At 44.8% G+C, this 19,613-nt stretch overlaps 1 protein-coding gene across 7 annotated transcripts in view; it reads left to right on the plus strand.

Moving 5' to 3' along the window:
- Positions 1-19,613, plus strand: part of KALRN (kalirin RhoGEF kinase) — a 706,454-nt gene that overhangs the window by 455,104 nt on the left and 231,737 nt on the right. For all 7 annotated transcript variants that reach the window (XM_037033686.1, XM_037033687.1, XM_037033688.1 and 4 more), the window contains exons 22-25: positions 4,119-4,301; positions 5,511-5,629; positions 9,102-9,168; positions 9,720-9,829. In XM_037033686.1, coding sequence (XP_036889581.1) covers positions 4,119-4,301; positions 5,511-5,629; positions 9,102-9,168; positions 9,720-9,829 — 479 coding nt within the window. The remainder of the gene's footprint in view (positions 1-4,118; positions 4,302-5,510; positions 5,630-9,101; positions 9,169-9,719; positions 9,830-19,613) is intronic.

The raw sequence follows: 19,613 nt of genomic DNA on the forward strand, positions 1-19,613 counted from the left end.
TTCATGCAGTCATCCCATGTAAAGTACCAAGTGCTATCTCACTGTGGCTTTGACTTACACTTCCCAGTGAGTAATGATGTTGAGAAGATGCTTTTTACAACTGGTCATTTTACCGCTGAAAGAAGCTATGAGATAAACCGGACTTAATTCTTATTAATGGAGGAGAGTTAAGGGATCATGAAAGCTACTGGAGCCTCAGCGGAACTGAATTGTGCCTGGGACTCCAGGCTGTGAGAGGAGGGAGCTGTGGGTATGTGAGGTGGGCACTTCAGGATGGGAAGAGTGGACTGTAAACAGTTCATATTAAAAGTGGGCATCATTTGTTTTTGAGACTCTTAAGAGAAATATAGCTCACGCCTGATGTGTATTATTGAAAGGTTTGGTTGTTTGTATATAATGACAAACTCTCCTGTGGAATGCATGGGAGGTTATATCTCAGCGGAACTGTTTACCCACACAGGGAGCTCAATAGGTTCATATCTATGAAACCTGTATCAATCAATCAATAAAAAAGAATATCAATCAATCAATAAACAGCAATGAAAGGCAAGTTAGAAGTTTATAGTGAAAATACAAGAAGAATACCAAAAAGCTAAATCTTGAAGACTTATCATACGTGCTGAAGACACCAAAAGGGCTTTTGAAAAACTATATTCAGTGTAACGTTCATTGATTAGGGGAAGATTATATAATATTAACTGGTCAAAGGAAGGAAGAAAGAAAAAGAACTACTGAACCCTTCTTTTCTAACCTATTTTTTCTAGCAGAAAACATAGAACTCAGAGTGGAAATGACAGAACATATTAGAGGACACATGAAGCCAAGATGAGTGAGATATCAGTTCCAAATTTCTGGGCCCAAATGAATTATATTTTCCCAAAGTTTCCCTTGTGTCCACAAGATCATGTACATACTTCTGAAACTAGCATCCAAGGACCTCTGCAACCTGCGTTGCACACTGGCTCAGGTTATGAAGGGGAAAAGATCCTGTGTGGCTACGTGTGGAAGTGAAGAACACAGAAACTATGTTGCCGGACCTCCGGGAACCCAGGAAATGAAACAGGGAGAAACAGGAAACGCGGCAGAGTCTCACCTCTGCAGGCGTGCCGAAGACTGCGGGCAGTTCCAGCAGCCACGTTGTCTGGTCATCTCATCGCGGGGCATCAGGGATAGGTTACCACCATTCAGCTTCCTTTCACTTCTCTCTGCGCTCCCTGTTTTCACTTTTGCTCTGCCACCGACCACCCAGTGCCCCGTCTTTGTGCTTCATATTCCCAGAGAAACCAGCTCAACTGACCCAGTATATTGCCACTCTCCCTGTTTAGACAGAGCTTTTAAGACAGGACAACTCAGAAGTGACTGGCTGCATGTTGATGGGCTGCCCTTGTGGGACAAGTTTTTAGCTCTGACCTCATGTGACCAGGCACGTGGCAGGTCGCATGGTGCCACCAGAGTCACTCGTGAGTGAGAAACCACTCCAGTCCGCGCTCAGCAGGGGCTGTGGGTGTGGTTGGTGTCCAGTTCATGGGCCAAATTTATCATCTGATTCTTCCAGGTATAAACCCTCAGCTTTTACTGCTCTAGCTTTGCACACCTCTAAACACAAGATTTACTTAGTCCTTTGCTCATTCATTTATTCAACATTTACGGTCTGCCTACTGTTTTCTAGACATTGGAGATAGAACACATCTTTCAGGAGTTCATGGTCTAATGAAGAAGGCACATACATGATTCAGTGTGATACATGCTGAAGCAGAGGTACATACATGATTCAGTGTGATACATGCTGAAGTAGAGGCATGTACATAGCTCAATGTGATACATATTTTGCTCTGCAAAATACATGTCTGAAGTAGAGACATATATGTGGTGCCAGGGGAACACTGGGAAGGGCATCACCCACTCAAATTGTGGGGAGGAGAGGAGATGAAAAAGGGCCGTTGGACTAAAAGCAAGGAGAAGTAGGAGCCACTCACCACAGCAGGAGGGGCCTGTGAGGCTCACCATGGCTGCAGGTTAGGGGCCATGGAGGGCGGTGGAAACGGTCGCAGATGCAGGTGAGTTCTCATGGGGAAGGGCCTGCCTGGACTGCACATTTCGTTGTCTGTTTGCTCTCCCAGATTCCACACTTACTTGGAATACCCTCGGTCACAAGCCATTCTTTTTGTTGACTCTGAATCACAGTTTTGACATTTCAGGATAGAATTCCCTCTGGTGGGACCGCTGCCACCAGCTTTCCATAAAACCCCATCTCATGCTGAAGTCTCCTTACCGAGAGAAGAGAATAAATATGTATTGCTGAGAATTTACACAAAGGCAGGTTTCTTGTTTATAGCTGCAAAAATCAAACTTTGTTTTAAGTAAATAGCAAACCTAAAAAAATTGTTTTTAGGAAGGAAAAATAACCTAAATGCAGTAAGATCGAAGTTTTTAGGATACCGGGTATCTTTTCCTAACCAGTTCCAAATACCACTTCTTAGTCTTTTCATGGCTAAGGAGATACTCCTCCTGCCATGCCCATATTCTGTTCTTCACACCAAAGCTCTTCTGGCTCCTGGCCTCCCAGCCCTGGGGGCCGGCCCACCATCCTGAGGCAGGGGAGACTCAGATGGGTTGAGTTGCTGCAGAGCTAAAGCCCGCCTCTCCTCAACCATGCGGCGGGCCAGGTCCTCTCTGCTTGTGTCGATGGCATTTCTTGGGGGGGCGGGGGGGCGGTCAGTGACATGGGAAGGGTTGTAATGAGCCTGGAAAGGAAAGGGAGGGTGGGGAAGGCTCTTCTGTCTTTTCTCCTCTTCCCCCAGTGATTTTCTGCCTGTTCCCCTCAGTTATCTCGACTGTAGCGTGATCCGAACCTTGGACCGACTATCCTCCCGTCCAAAAGATAGTTCTGCCTCTCAGAGTATTATTTCAGTGTTCTTTCTTAAAGCTGTTAGGCTTCCCTGACTGGTATTGGAGTTTCAAAATCCAAACTTAAGATAAAAGATGAGCAAGTGTTGCTTGTTTGAACATCCCTTCCATTTCCGGATCTTAAGTCCCGCCTATGAGGCCTTTTCTGCCCACACCAGCACCCCTTGATTCTTTCCTGTTCTGGAATTTCTGCAGGGTTAACCATACACACTTCTCATTTGGGCATCCAGTGACATGGTGCCCTCAGTTGTTTAACTGCCCTCTGTGAAAATCTGGTCCCCTCTAGAGATATAAAGAGGAAAATGAGTATCTTTTTTCTTTTGTTTCTCCCCCTAGCTTCTCCCCACAGCCCTCTACACTCAGAGTCAGTGTCGGGCAAACTCTTGCGCAAAATGAAATTGATGCAATGCATCAGAGCTCCACCTTACTTAGCTCTGTAATGGATAGCGGCTTCATTAATTCTTTCCTCTCTCTCTCTCTGTGGAAGCTAAAGACAGATCCTGGGGGTGAGAGGAACATGGCTTACTCTTAAATCTGCTGACTGGATTTCTTTGTGTCCTGGCATGTGCCACCTTGCCTGGTGCTTCGAAAGCCTACTTCGGGCCAGTACAGGGAAGGGAGAGAACTCGCCACAGTGGAGCAGTGGCAGGCAGGCTGTTCCTGGAAGGTGGTGAGGGCCTGGACGAGACCTAAGTCTTTCAGCCTGAGTTTTCTTTTTTCGGCTGTGGTGTTAGAGACCCATATCCCCTTCTTCCACCACCTGCTTCCTGGGGGTGGTTTAAGACTTGGATGAGTCTTGGATGGGGCAGTAACACAGTCTGCAGCTGGTAAAGTACAGTAATGTAAGAGGTTCTTACATGAATAATCCTAGTGACTGACGTGTACGGCTCACTGAGTTCTCACCGTGAGCCTGTGTTCCAGGCACTGTCCTGAGCGCGCTGCACTGCAGCTCACGTAATGTAATGCTCACAGCAACCGTAGGACTTAGACACTGTTATGACCCCTATTTTGCAGATGAAGGAATGGGGCACAGAGGGTTTAAGTAATTCGCCCCTCAGCACCCCCAGCTAATAAGTGACGGAACTCGGATATAAGCCCAGCCAGTCTGTCTGTGAGCTCTCTGTGGCTGCTGTGAGGAGGGAAAAGGAAATGGGGGCAAGGGCCTTGCGAGTAAATGTAATCTGATGACTTAAAACCGTCTTTTGGGACAGCAAACGAAGGAGAAGGTGAAGCTTCTGATTCAGCTGGCTGACAGCTTTGTGGAAAAAGGCCACGTTCATGCCACGGAGATCAGGAAGTGGGTGACCGCGGTGGACAAGCACTACAGAGACTTCTCCTTGAGGATGGGGAAGTACCAGGACTCCCTGGAGAAAGCCTTAGGAGTCAACACGGAGGTGGGTATGGGACCTGCTCAGCTGGGACGTCCTCCTTTCCTGCCTCCTCAGTGCTACCGCTGGCGTTGCCGTGGGAGGAAGCGCGGTTCCCGGACAGTCTTTCTGAGCTCCTACCGCACTCGCCATGGGTAGTTTTCTAGTGGAGGGGTGGGTCTTCCCGAGCCATCCAGCTATTAGCCTCTAGCCTTGCGTAATTAGTGATATATATTCAGTACACGTAGCGAAATCGGCAGGCTACAGTTGGGGCCTGTGGCTACAGAACAGAGTTTTGCTGTGCGAAGCTAACTGTTGACTTTGAAGACTAAACTCTTTATCGTGGCTTCATTGGTACCATCTTCTACCCAATTACGTTAATCAGCAAATGATTAGAGTCATCAGTATGTATAACAGTGCTCTTTCAAGAATAAAGGATGCATTTTGTGCAAAGGTTATTTCACATTGCAACTGAAGAGAGGTGCTCTTTTACCATGAAGCTGGGGAAGACTGACTTTTAATCTTTCCTTTATAATAGGGGTCAGTGACCTATGAATTGAGAGCTAAACACAGGCTGGCAATTCAGCCCTAGGATTTCTAATTCTTAAGTCTTTAAATAGGCTCATGCTCTAAAGCACAGCAGACCAGAGAGCACAGTGGTCAAGCCACTGAAACCAGGCTTTAACCCGTGAGATCTGTTCCTAGAGGTTTCCATCCTGTGTAAATACCAGACAGTGTTGAAATAAGCAGGGATGGGCAATTAGAAAATTCAGTAATTGTTTTCTATTTCCAAGGAATCTGCCGGTTTGAATATTTGCTTTTATTATTTTCCCTTGACAAATGAAAGTTAATCCTTATGTCTTTGTGTGTCTCTGTTTCACATATATTTTGATGGGTAATCATCAGTCTTGGACTAATGTTGTGCATATGTGTTTATACTTAGTCAGGACAAAGTCCTTGAGGAAATGTGACACTAATCATCAAGTATGTTCATTGTGTTTCCTTGCAATGGATGTTAGCCCTAAACATTTGACCTGAACATTTCATCTCCCTTGTTGGAGAAGAAGCCATCACATCAAGAAGGGTGCGTGTGGGTGGCAGTCTGTGGCACTCGCCATCTTCTCATCCTTCTCCATTATATCTTCCCCTATTTTTGCCTCTGCCCACTTCCCTAGGCCGCTTAGTTGCTTCCCCAAAGCATCTCCGGGGTGACCTCTGTGATCTCTCTGTGTGTAGGATAACAAGGACCTGGAGCTGGACATCATCCCAGCAAGCCTTTCGGATCGTGAGGTCAAGCTGAGGGACGCCAACCATGAAGTCAATGAAGAGAAGCGGAAGTCTGCCCGGAAGAAAGAGTGCGTTTTGTTGGAGGGGCTTCCCCCCAACTAAGCAGCCTCCTCATGGCTATGCTTGGTTTTCTTTGTTACCTGTCCCTTTACAGCTTGGTGCGTGCTCATGACTGCTACAGAGGTTAGAAGGGACTTAGGTGATGCTTCCGCCCGCATGTCACACTAGCCGAGAGTGATGGGGCACTGGGTAGTGGGAACGGTGACTCACGTCCCCCTCACAAAGAATTGCCTGGTTCCTCTGCTTTCTTCATGTTGGTTTTACTGCACAGTACATATGTAACCGAAGATCTTCGAAGGGACATGTAAGACTGTTTTGACAGATTCCTTCTGGGTAATAGAGGGGGAAAAACAGTGTTTCCTAAGATTAAGAATCCCTAGGTAGCTGACTTTGTAAAAATGAAGCCAGACACAGGTTCCTCGAAGCTGGCCTGCTAAGTCCGAGTCTTTGTTCCACCTGGGGAGTGTATTAGTTTGTCTGGGCCACTGTAAGGAAGTATGGCACTGGAGGATTTAAGTGACATAAATGCATTGTCTCACCGTTCTGCAAGCTAGAAGTCTGAAATCGAGGTGTTGCCAGGGTTGGTGGCTGCTAAGGCCTAAAAAGGAAGAATCTGTCCCAGGCGCTTCTCCTTGCCTTAGAAATGGCTGTCGTCATGTTCACGTGGCATCCTTCCTGAATACAAGCATGTATCCAGGTTCCCCCCTTTTTTAAGGACCCCAGTCATTTTGGAATAGGGGCCCACCCTATTCCAGTATAATCTCATCTTAACTAACTAAATCTGCAGTGGCTATTCCTAAATAAGATCCCATTCTGAGGCACTGAAAGTTGGGACTTCAACATATGAAATTTGGGGGCAGGGACACAACTCAACCCATAAAAAGGAGGAGAATAGACCACACTTGGCCAAATCTTGCTGCTGGGCTGGCCCTGAATAGCCAGAGGATGGTCAAGGTAGTGGAGCTAAATTATGAAGAAAGACGCAAAACTGCAGGAAGCAGATGGAGAAAAAGGAGGAAGAAGGTGGAATGCCAGAAACCCAATACAGTAAAATCAAAGACAACCTTCCCAAACATGTCAGATTCTAGCTCTTCTGACCACCTTTCCCTCCTCATCTACTGAGCACCTACAATGTACTAGAAACTTTGCTCACATAACCTTGTTTAATTAATACTTGCAGCAATCCTGTGTGGTCAGCTGTTTTATAAGTAAGGAGTCTGAGGCTAGGAGAAGCAAGTGCTCCCTCTGGTAAATACCAGAGTCGTAATTCAGTTCCTGTTTGTCTGACTTCAAGGCTCATGCACTTTCCAGTTTACCAACAGAATAAGAAAAGTAACAGAGTGGCTAATTAACTCCTGCAAAAGGGTATTTTTAAATCAATACTTTAATTTTAATAGGAAGGCCACTGCTAGGACAATGTATTGCTTTAAGCAAAAATCCCACCATAATAAAGGCCCGGGAAAATATCCTGCTCATTTTAACGTTTCCTGTAATTTCCAACAGGTCACACATTAGGGGCAATGTTTCTCACAATTTTCATGTGATGGAAAACCTGGAAATACTATGATGAAAAACCTAAAATAAATGTAAACATGTTGTGGTGCAGCCTGTCAGGCCTGGCAGGTCCAGTCTAGATTCAGGCAGACAGGAGAAAGTGCACAGAGCCCTGGGGATTCCTGACATGCCTTTATTCACCCGTGGATGAGCCACGCATGCCACAAGCTGCGCATCCCCTGCGTATCTCATTGTTGCACATCGCATGTCACCTGTCTCCTTGCAGGGCACATGCCATGGCACTCAGCAGGGGGCCCCTTACCTGCTTAAGTACTAGAACGCAGACAAGACCAGAAGGGTGCCAACGGATCTGATGCAACAGAGCTTCCCACTACACACACGAGCCCACTCAAGGTTATGGGAACAGTCTTTCAGACCCAGCCTCAAGGCTATGAGAACACTACTTATCAGGCCATTCTCAAGGTTATGGGAACCTGCTTCCCTTAGTAACCCCGACACCTGGGTGAGGAAGCCAGACTGCCTCCACTTACCCTACCTACGTACTTTGTGCTAAATTACATATTATTATATATCACGTGACTGCCGGGAAGCACCATTTTGAAAGATATTTTTTTTATTTATTCATTTTCATAGAAGGGGTAGGGAGGGAGAAAGAGTGGGAGAGAAACATCAGTGTGTGGTTGCCTCCCATGTGTCCCCCACTGGGGACCTGGCCCACAACCCAGGCATGTGCCCAGACTGGGAATCAAACCAGCAACCCTTTGATTCACAGACCAGCACTCTATCCACTAAGTCACACCAGCCAGGGCCATTTCCCATAAAAACTTGCAAAAGGAGAAACTCAAGTTGGTACACTACAGTGAGCCAATGCACCGTCATAAGCTCACCAGCTGCCCGCACGTTGTGTTGCTGGGGAACTGCCCCTGGCACAGGTGCCGCACAAGCTTCTGATTGTGGGAGACTGAGGGGCAGCCACTTAACTCATCCACTCGTGCTGGGCTTGTCATCACACACTGGGCTTTGTGCACTTCAGTCTGTGATGTGAATGGGCCCCATTACAAACAGTGTTGAAGTGCACAGGGCAGAGGTCAGCAAACTATGGCCCACGGGCCAAATTCGTCCCACCATCTGTTTTTATTTTTAATTAAACTTATTGGGATGACACTGGTTAATAACCCCTTGTTTTATGTTGTCTGTAAGTTAAAGATTCTTTGTTACATTTTTAAATGATTGAAAAATATGAAAAAAAGAATAGTAGTGATGTGAAAATTAGATGGAATTCTTTTGTGTCCACAAAGTTGTATTGGGACACGGCCACACTTATTTATTTATTTTTGACGTATTGTCTGTGGCTCCTTTCACACTGCAATGGCAAAGCTGAGTGGTTACAACAGAGACTGCATGGCTCTCTACGGGTAAAAGTTGCTGACCCCCAGTCTCCATGGTAGTATCTTAGCGTTTGTTATTTTTAGCTCTGAAACCTGGTTTAACTTAAGGCACTGTGAGTTGTTTTGGTATAAGTCAACAACTCTACCAGACAGGAGCCATCGCCCTGGTGGCCATAAGAGAGATGTAGGATGCTGACACTGAGGCTGTCGTTGGTCAGAGTGGATGTGAACGGTGCTGCATGCTTGTGCACACATGCAGACACATGTGTAGTTGAGAACAGATACACGTCTGCACAGAATCACAAGGTAGAGGAACTCGGAGGGAAAAGGGAGAGAAGATGGGGGACCAGCTGAGCACACACATGCCAAAGGGAGACAGAGCAAGTGATCAAAGTGAGAGGGACCCAGACCTGATGCTCAGAGGTAATGAGTTTTGGAGAAAGGCAGAGACATATTTTGGTAAAGTAGAAAAATACGCCATTCAATAACGTCATCCATGCCTGGGCGGGGAAGTGAAGTTTGAAGGAGGGAGGTGTTATATCTCTAACCAACTAAACGCCAGTGTGTTTCCTTCCAGATTCATTATGGCTGAACTGCTCCAGACAGAGAAGGCTTATGTAAGGGACTTACATGAGTGCTTAGAGGTAAGTCTCACAGTAACCAGTTAACAGCTGTATTAGAAAGCTGACGTCCTTGATAGCATCAGGTCCTTGAGAGGAGCTCAGTGCTCTTTGTCTTCTCCCAGGGCTTAACAACTCTCAGAGTCTATAGTAATTGCATGGGAGTTTAAGGCACTTTTGAAAAGAAACTTCCCTCAGACTCAAGCTAGACCCAGCAAAAAAGTATACAAGACCCTTGAATTCAAAAATAATAACCATGACACAGACAATGAACTTGAGTCTGAAAGCCTGCATCCTCCACTCGACACACTCTTGAACATGCACACATTTAATAACTAAGAACAGTGTGGATTCTGTGCTCTGGCCATAGGTCAGGATGTGTTTCCCTAGCAACAGTTCAGGATCATGGACCTTGGATTTTCTTTCCTTCTGTCCTGCTTGTGTACCGTCTCCCTTTTTACACTCTGCTCCCATTGCCAGCCCAAGTCTTACCCCACACGTCTGGAGACCTGTTCATTTCATCTGTATTTCAGGTGGCAGTTCTTGCCACTGATGAAACTGTTGTTGTCTTACAGACCTACCTGTGGGAAATGACCAGTGGTGTGGAGGAGATCCCCCCTGGGATCCTTAATAAAGAACATATCATCTTTGGCAACATCCAGGAGATCTACGATTTTCATAACAAGTAGGTCGGTGGAGGGTTTCGGTGGAGCGCACTTAGGGCCGTACATACCAAACCACAGGGCTTCCCAACCAGTGGGTTGAAGCAGCTTGGAAGATCTCACCTAGTAAATTGTTACCTGTTAACTTTTCTAAGTCAGTTGCTGTCAGACTTATTTCTCATTCATCCATATTTCTCCACAATTGTTCAAAGTTCCAAGTGGAAAGTGAAGTATTCAGCAGTGTTCTCCTTAGGGACCTACCTGGCAACATCTTCATCCCTAATCAGAACAATAACCAGGCTTGAAGGAACAAAAGTAGCTTTTCCTCATTAAAACTGTGGAGAATCCTGGCATCAGAATTCATCTAAGACTAGCCATTCCACCTAGTGAGTCTTAGGATTCAAAGTCCATTGAAGTTTCCATTCAACCTAAATATTTCCTCTCAATTCCCCCATCATCTCAACCAAAATAGCAACCTAGAAAAGGTAGATGATAGATAGATAGATAGATAGATAGATAGATAGATAGATGAGAGACAAACAGGCAAATTACCTAATGGAACATATTTCATGACAGCCCACAGGAGAGAACATTGATTGACCATCTCTATTGTGTTGAAATTAGTAAAAATATAAAACTCTTAAACCTCACAGCTCATTTTGTCCAATATCAACTTGATTTAAGAATCTTTTTCATAACATGTTCTATTTTTAACAGAGGGTCAGCAAGAACATTGGTCAATGAGTTATATAACCAACTAGTGGAAATCACTCGGTTTGCAAAATACAAATAGAGAATCTCAAAACACAAGGACTACAGTGGCATGAAGTCCTAGAGCTCACTCAGGACCCTATTCCAGTAAGACACCCTTCAGAGGAAGTCCTAAGGTCGGGCTAGTCAAGGCTTTTCCTGAGTTAGCTAGTCATGCTGGAGCTGAACCCCCAGCTCCACAAGTTCCGGGGAGCACGTGTGCAGGGGCAGCGGCCACGCCGAGGCAGGGCTCCGGAACAGCGCTGCCCACAGAGCTGTTTGCAGGGATGGAAAGGGTGTCTGTGCTGCCCACTATGGTAGCCACCAGGCATGTGTAGACATTGAACATTTGGAATATGACTAATACCGCCAAGAAGTGAATTTTTAACTTCATTTAACTTGACCAACTTAGATGGCAGGTGGCTCCCATACGCAGCAGCTCAGCTCTAGAAGATGAGACCTCAGTGTGGCCCTGCGCTAAGAATGACTAGGAGGCAAGGCTTCACTCTAAAGGGCCCACCCTGAGTTCTTAGAGTTCTAAGTAAGGGTTGGAAAGCCACCCTTTCTTGTCAACTCCTGATGATGAATCCCCTGTTATGTTATCAAATGGCATCATTTTAAAAGGAACATTAAAATATGTAGCTCCCAAGACATGTTAACCTTGTCAGTGATATAAACAGTAAGTTCTAGAGGGGGAAAAAACATCCGACTTCCTGGAGAACTTATTAAGTTCCCAGTCTTTTTTTTTATCACAAATTTTAACACTCTCCATGTGCTTTGTTTGGAAATCTTCATATATAGAAGTAATCTCCCCTCATGCCTAGTTAAGAAGACCCCTGTAAACCCATTTTTGACTTCGATTCCAAAGCCATTGATTCCAAATTCCGCCATCTGAGCCCAGCTCAGCATTATTCCATCTTCCCCAGGATGTCTGAGAAGACATGGGACCTGTAAGCAGTAAATCATGTTCCTTTGCTTTTCTGAGTTATGGTCTCTGGGATTTAGTTAACAAGTCTCACTTTCCTGGTATCCTCACCAAACTGACTAAGCATCAAAGCGTAGAAATCTAGAGATCACAATGCACACTTCCTGTGAACCCTGCTGCTGCCAAATCAATACAGAAAGGGAAGGGCTATCCATTTCAAAATCGATTAATCACAACAAAATACCTAGCACAACTGCGTCTCTTACCGGTTCCGCAACACTGCCCCACCGAGCCACGGCAGCAGCCTGGGGCTTTTCAAGCAGCCGAAAGCCTGCCCGCTGGCTACGGAGCACTGAGAAGGCCTCTGGAGAAGTCCAGTTAAACTAGATAGAATGCTGCGGCCTGCAGAGGAGTAAATGCAGTGATTAAGCTGCCAAGCAAACGTCACCTACTTATAATATTGCGACGAAACAAAAACCAGCCTCTGAACAACCAAAAGAGCAATCGCAGAGATAAAGTTCCTGCTTTTGCACAGAATCTCCTTTCTAGCCTCTCTAAACGCCACTTTACCTTATGGTCAGATTGTTTTGAGGCTCGGGCAATTTAGAAGCAGCCAATAAGAAGCAAGAAGTTGAGCAGGTAGTTTGATACCAGCAGTAAAACCTGACAGGAAAGAAGCAAACTGTAGTAAAAATAGGCAAAAGAAACTCCAAAATCAGAGTGGCCAAAGGCTATTTAGTTTGGTGCAAACGATTCTATACCCCATTACAGGGCCTAGCAGAGCCATGTTCTGGCAGGATAGCATAATAATTGATATCAGTAATAACCTTGAATCATTGCTATATTCTACGTTAAAAAGCAAGGAACTCAGTAATGCTTTTGGAAATGTATTCACCAAAGAAAAAAATGTTTGAAATTATCCACAACTTAAAGGGACATCCAAGAAAGTCAAGCTGTGTATTAGTGCCCTACAGGATCTGGAGGGCTAAGACTTTACTCATAATGTATGCTTTCTACTTACCAGTCAAATTCTGACTAATGGAGAAAGTGTAACACCTCTATAATCTCTAATAAATAAGAGATACGGCAATTAAACCAAATTTAAAAATGCAGGAACTGTGATCTCCATAGGAGACCGTGTCTTTTACCGCATAACCCCAATACCTAGCACACAGGGAACTAAGTAAATATTTGTTGGATGGATGGGCAGATGGACTAAAAACAGAATCACAGTTTGCAGGCTAATGGCTAATGCCGTTCAGGTGATAATGCAGTCTTTTGTTTGTGAAAGTCTCAAGATAGGGAAAACCATTCAGTGTGATTGCTCCCCATCACTACCAGAACCTTACAGTCCAGTAAAGTGAGTGAATATCTGAACGAGTTTCTTGGGAGCCTAATGAAAAGACTCTTCAGGAACCATTGTCTGAAATGGCCACTTTTAACCTGAAAATTTCCAAGGGTTCTTTTTAACTCTAATTGTTCTCATCCTTGCAAAGTTGCAGTTAAGTGCTGTCTAACAGAGAAACGTGCTCCTCATGCTTCTAGTGTGTAGCTCAGGTTATCTGCCTCTCCTCCTATCCTCCAGGGAGAGAGGAAAAGAGTGAGGGAGACAGGGAGGAGGGGAGGGGAACTGAGGAGGCAGGGGGACTGAGGTCCACGCTGCCCCGATAACCCAATTAGCTGAGTCACTAGAAAATTAGTACTTAGACCAAGGGTGATAGGGTATTGATTCTTTTAAGTGGTGTCCCTTTGAAAAATGACAACCAAGATTAGTTGTGTGCGTGCGTCTCTTTCTCAAGGACCTTTGTCTATACAGATACTTAATGGAGAAATTCCCAAGCAACAACATTTCTATAAAGAACAGTTCAATATATTTAACACAAATTGGAGGTTCAAGTGGACTGACACTTCATTTTTACCCTACATCTCTTTTCTACAGAACTAAATATAAAGATTATGAACCTTCCTACACAAGAATGAGGTCGAGTCTTATTGTGTATTGCTGAGCCTTCCCAGAGCACTCAGATATGATGGGCCGATATATCCCACAGACAGGTCCCCACACAGGTAGTTGTGTTAGTGCAGTCTCGCCACTTGGACTAGCCTGCAGCTTCTAATCCAGGAGAGTCATGCATTTTGTTGGCCTTGGTTACTGGATTTTAAGCTTTGGTGAGGACAGCTGTTTGTTCAAAATATTCATCACTTTCAGTTTAATCTGAACTTTACTTTTTCCTTTTCAGTTACTTGGAGATATGGTCTTATATGTGTCTGAGCAATAACATTTTTGTAAAATCTCTGCTGTCAGACTCAGAGGATCTTCTTCACTGTGAATCTTTAATCTTCGCTTAAAGATTAGGCATAGATTGCAGGTGTGTGGTCTCAGGTCAGTGCTCTCCCAGTCCCTCACTGCGTTGACCGCCACTGGGGCCACCGCATCGGATTGGTTTGGTTCCGCAGCCTTCGTGTGGATCCCCACATTTGAAGAATACCTCAACTCCTTTCTTCCATGGGTGTGTCCTCCAAGTCCCGCACCCTCCCATTCACTATGGGAAATGAGTCAGTTCTCAATAAGACCTACCAGGGCTGAGTATTTCTCCTGCACACTCCCTCCCTCCAGTTCTGCAACTCCTGACCTGGCGGTCGCAGGCCCATGGCTGAGGGAGCAGGGCCAGATCTCTGTGGGGCTAAGCTGGGAGCACTGGCCAGGCCAGGGTCAGCCAGCAGCAGAGGGTCCTGTGTAGCAGGGGCTGAAGACAAAGCGGAGGAAGCAATGGGAGAGGCCAGGCCCACATTTTTGTCATCTTCTCAGAGTTTGTTCTCGGGCCAGCCCTGTGCTAATTTGGAGAGGGAGCTGGTACCTGGTGGCGAGTCTACCCCAGCCTCTGCCCTCCGAGCTCCAGGAATTAGTTAGGTGTCTGTGATAAGACAGGAAGCAAGAACAGTTGTAGTTCAAAGGAGCAAAGAAAATAGCCTCAGTTTGGACTCATAGGAAAGGCTACAGAGGAGAGGGCATTCAAGATGGAATTTAAATAAGAAGATATGTTTAGCCAGAGAGAGCTCCCTCAGTAAGGGAGGAAAGTTTGAACAAAGGCCCTCCAAAGGGGGGAGTGGGGAAGATAGCAGGGAGGCTGCAAGAGGTAATGGAAGGAGTTTGAGGGTGAGTCTCAACCCTGGGTCAGTGTGGGGAGAGGAGCAGCTGTCACACCCCCTGTTAGACTGTCTTGTCACATCTGTGTCTGAGACTGAGGCGGAGGAAAGGAGAGGTGGTGGGTAGAGGCAGTAAGAACCACCGATGGTGGGGTGTATGGGGGGTCTGACACAAAGGAAGGAAGGAGAGAGGCAGCATGAGGTGGGATAAAACACCCAGGTAAGGAGAAGGAAGACAAGTGAGCAGCTAATAAGGGGAAAGGAGAGATGGGGAGGGAGACGGGGGCAGTAATGGTGGAGGAGATAGACAGGTGGAAGGAAGGACAGGAGGGAGAGAGAAAGGAAGTTGCTGAGTGGGTATTTGGGGAAAAAGGGAGGGAGAAAAATGGATAAGGACCAAGCCCTCCCTGGGCTACCATCCTGTTGCAGTTAGGAGAACCAGCACGGTGTTTTTCAAACATTTTTTATGTGAACCAAAGGAAAAAATGTATACATTATATCTTGATATATTATAGGGAATTAAGTTTTTTCAAAATAACACCCTCACTCTGTGTGATGCATGCTGATATTTAAGGTTAGGTTCTGTTTTTTCCTCCCCCTCCTTCCCCTCCTCCTCTTCCTCCTGTTTTAATGCTGAGTTACACCCAACAAATTCATTTCCTAACCCTTGAAACACTGTGGGTCAGTCTACAGCGGCAAGGCAAGGGGCTGGCTCCACCAGGTGCTGAGACAAGGGATGTGCAGCCCACAGCGAGTTGGCAGGGTCGCGCTGCTGGCCACTTCGGCTCCAGAATAACAGTATATAAAAGCCTGGGGTCGGGGTGGGGGGCATCCTTTAAAGATAATCTAGTTCTCCTCCACTCCCTTATTTTATAGAGGTTAAAAAGGCTTGTGATCTTCCCAAACCAATTAGTAGCACAACCAAAGAATTCAGGTCTTTTCAACTCTCTATTACAACACAGTCATTTTCTTCATGTTCAAATGTCAAGGACAGAGGAAAGGGAAGCCCTGTTACGATGTTTTGTGGGCCCCAAACCCATACTTGAGGGATAACTTCAGGCCTTATACAACCCATCAGAAAGGCTGTATAAGAATTTAGGCCTGGGTTTGTTGCTTGATTTTTTTCAGTATGCTGTCAAATTTGTTACTGGTTATAGATATTGGGGAATACCCAAGTCAAGACAAGTTTGAAACACTTTTTGGATGTGTCAAATTAGTTAAAGTAATGTTAAAATTAGTTATACACATGAACTGCTTTGTATCTATTCCTAGTTGCTCGCAGCACATTAATGGATGTGTATAACACTAAATGTGAGGTTAATTTTATATTGTATTTTGACATTAAACTTGTGATATATTTCTGCACATACTTCTTGATTCATCTGGTCACACAAGTTGAATAAAATTAGGAAATATTAGCAAAACCTATTCAACAGGTAGCAGTGCAGCAAGGTAAACTGCTGCTTGAGGATGGAGGCTGAGGCTGAGGGATATGGTGAGTAGGAGTCCAGTCCTGCACCCCTTTCCCCTCCGGCTCTAACCTAGGTTGAAGTTCCCGGTGTGCAATGAAAGGGCGGGACTGGCGATTCTCACAGCTCAGCCCCAGTTATCACAGTGCTGAAGCTCCTCCACGAATAATCCCACACCTTCCCTGGGGTGCACGTGACGCTCCACTTATTCAGGAGCTGCCCCAGTGTGCTGACCACCTGGCCTAGCCCCTACATTCTAGAGCCTCTTAAAGGCTAGGCTCTGGTCACTAGGGGTTTTTTAGAAATGATCTCCACCTCTACATATATGACCTGCTTTGACAAGGAGGCAATGTCCTGGACTTCCTGCAAAAAAGTGAGCCTGATGCCTTTCTCACCTGACCTTCAACTTTATGTATCCTTCTCATTGTTCTTTTCCCCTTTGCCATAGCCCCCACTCTCATTCCCTGTGTCACTGCCTCCAGCATTCCAACAAGTGCATTTGTGCAAGAGCACAGACACACACGCACACACACACAAGGTCATCAAATATATTTATGCAGACTGCATCCTTGATGTAAAGGTCTGTCTGGTGGACCTGGTTGCAAGTCCCTCAGAGAGGGATGCAATTCTTCAGTGCACTGAGACTATAGGCGAGGTTTATCTTTGGAGAGAACAAAATTAAAATGACCCAGGGTACCTTTGAGATGCTACTGTTTCCATAGTACTTTTTTCTCTCTCTCCCATTTTTTAAAAATTATTAGCATTTTTTAAAGATTTTATTTATTTATGTTTAGAGGGAAAGGGAAGGAGAGAAGGAGAGAAATAGCAATGTATGGTTGCCTCTCATGAGTCCCTTGCTGGGAACTGGCCTGCAACCCAGGCTTGTGCCCTGACTGGGAATCAAACCACGATCGTGTGGTTCTCAGGCCCGCGCTCAATCTATTGAGCTACACCAGCCAGGGCTCTCTCTCTCTCTTATTTTTTATTGTTGTTCAAGTACAGTTGTCTCCAGTTTCCCCCCACCACTCCCCCACACCCCAACCATCCCCACTCTCCACTCTCAGTCTATCCCCCTTTGTTTTATCCTTGTGTCCTTTATACGTGTTCTTTGATGACCCTTCCCCTATTTTCCCCCATTATCCCCTCCCAGCTCCCCTCTGGTTACTGTTAGTTTGGTCTTTATTTCAATGTCTCTGGTTATATTTTGCTTGCTTGTTTGTTTTGTTGATTAGGTTCCACTTATATGTGAGATCATATGGTATTTTTCTTTCACCACCTGGCTTATTTCACTTAGCATAATGCTCTCCAGCTCCATCCATGCTGTCACGAAGGGTAGGAGCTCCTTCTTTCTTTCTGCTGCATAGTATTCCATCATGTGAAAGTACAATAGTTTTTGATCCACTAATTTACTAGTGGGCACTTAGGTTGCTTCTAGCACTTAGGTTGCTATTGTAAATTGTGCTGCTATAAACATTGGGGTGCATAGGTTTTTTGAATTGGTATTTCAGGAGTCTTGGGTATAATCCCAGCAGTGGAATTTCTGGGTCAAAAGGCAGTTCCATTTTTAGTTTTCTGAGGAAATTCCATACTGTTTTCCACAGTGGCTGCACCAGTCTGCATTTCCACCAACAATGCACTAGGGTTCCTTTTCTCTACAACCTCACCAGCACTTGTTGTTTGTTGATTTGCCTATGATGGCAATTCTGATTGGTGTAAAGTAGTATTTCATTGTGGTTTCAATTTGCATCTCTCTGATGGCTAGTGATGCTGAGAATACTTTCATAAGTCTCTGGTCCCTCTCTATATCCTCCTTGGAGAAGTGTCTATCCAGGTCCTTTGCCCATTTTTTTAATTGGGTTGTTTCTCTTCCTGCAGTGGAGTCGTGTGAGTTCTTCATATATTTTGGAGATCAAACCCTTGTCTGAGGTATCATGTTAACATAGTACTTAATAATGTACCTCACAAAGCTTTTCTGTCAGTTAGTGTTAGAGATTTCATTTTCCAGGATTCTGTACAAAGCCAGAGGAAAGCATTTTTCTCATGGAGTAGTTTCATAATATATTGTATTCTAATAATTTTTTCTTTTTAAAAAATGTATTGATTATGTTATTACAGTTGTCCCATTTTTTTCTCCCCTTTATCCCCTCTGCCCTGTACCATCCCTCCCACCAGAATCCCCCACCTGCTTAGTTCATGTCCACAATTGTACATGTAAGTTCTTTGGCCTCTCTATTTCCTATACTATTCTTAACCTCCCTCCCCCCCATCCATTTTGTACCTACCACTTATGCTTCTTATTCCCTGTACCTTTTCCCCAATTCTCCCCCCTCCTTCTCCCCACTGATAACCCTCTCTGTGACCTCAATTTTGGGGATTCTGTCCCTATTCTAGTTGTTTGCTTAGTTTTTTATGTTTATTTATTTGTGTTTTAGGTTCAGTCATTGATAGGTATGAGTTTGTTGTCATTTTATTGTTCATAGTTTTGACCTTCTTTTTCTTAGATAAGTCCCTTTAATATTTCGTATAATAAGGGCTTGGTGAGGATGAACTCCTTGAATTTGACCTTATCTGGGGAGCACTTTATCTGCCCTTCCATGCTAAATGATTGCTTTGCTGGGTAGAGTAATCTTGGATATAGGTCCTTGCCTTTCATGACTTTGAATACTTCTCTCCAGCCCCTTCTTGCCTGCAAGATTTCTTTTGAGAAATCAGCTGACAGTCTTATGGGAACTCCTTTGTAGGTAACTGTCTCCTTTTCTCTTGCTGATTTTAAGATTCTCTCCTTCTCTTTAATCTTGGGTAATGTAATTATGGTGTGCCTTGGTGTGTTCCTTCCCAACCTTCTTGGGTCCAACTTTTTTTGGACTCTCTGGGCTTCCTGGACTTCCAGGAAGTCTATTTCCTTTGCCAGATTAGGGAATTCTCCTTCATTATTTTTTCAAATAAGTTTTCAATTTCTTGTTCTTCCTCTTCTCCTTTTGGCACCCCTATGATTCAGATATTGCAACATTCAAAGTTGTCCTGGAAGTTTCTAAGCCTCTCCTCATTTTTTTGAATTCTTGTTTCTTCATTCCATTCTGGTTGAATGTTTATTTCTTCCTTCTCTAATTGTTGATTTGAGTCCCAGTTTTCTTCCCTTCACTGTTGGTTCTCTGTATATTTTTCTTTATTTCACTTTGCATAGCCTTCACTTTTTCCTCTATTTTGCCACACTAAACCATTTCTGTGAGCATCGTGGTTACCAATGTTTTGAACTCTGAATCTGATAGGTTGGCTGTGTCTTCATCATTTAGTTCTATTTTTGGAGCTTTGATCTGTTCTTCCATTTGGGCCATATTTTTATTTCTTGGTGCGCCTGTTACATAGTAAAGGGAAAAGCCTTAGGTATTCACCAGGGCAGGGCAAACCACCTAGCTGCACCGTGGCACTATATGTGGGACAGGGGTCCAAGAGGGAACAATGGCGCTTGCTCAGCTCTTGGCTGGCTTTCAGTCATTTCCTCCTCTACCCACAAGC

This window comes from Sturnira hondurensis, unplaced genomic scaffold (assembly GCF_014824575.4).
Source record: "Sturnira hondurensis isolate 20B ecotype Veracruz unplaced genomic scaffold, ASM1482457v3 Scaffold0021765, whole genome shotgun sequence".
NCBI classification, from domain to species: domain Eukaryota; kingdom Metazoa; phylum Chordata; class Mammalia; order Chiroptera; family Phyllostomidae; genus Sturnira; species Sturnira hondurensis.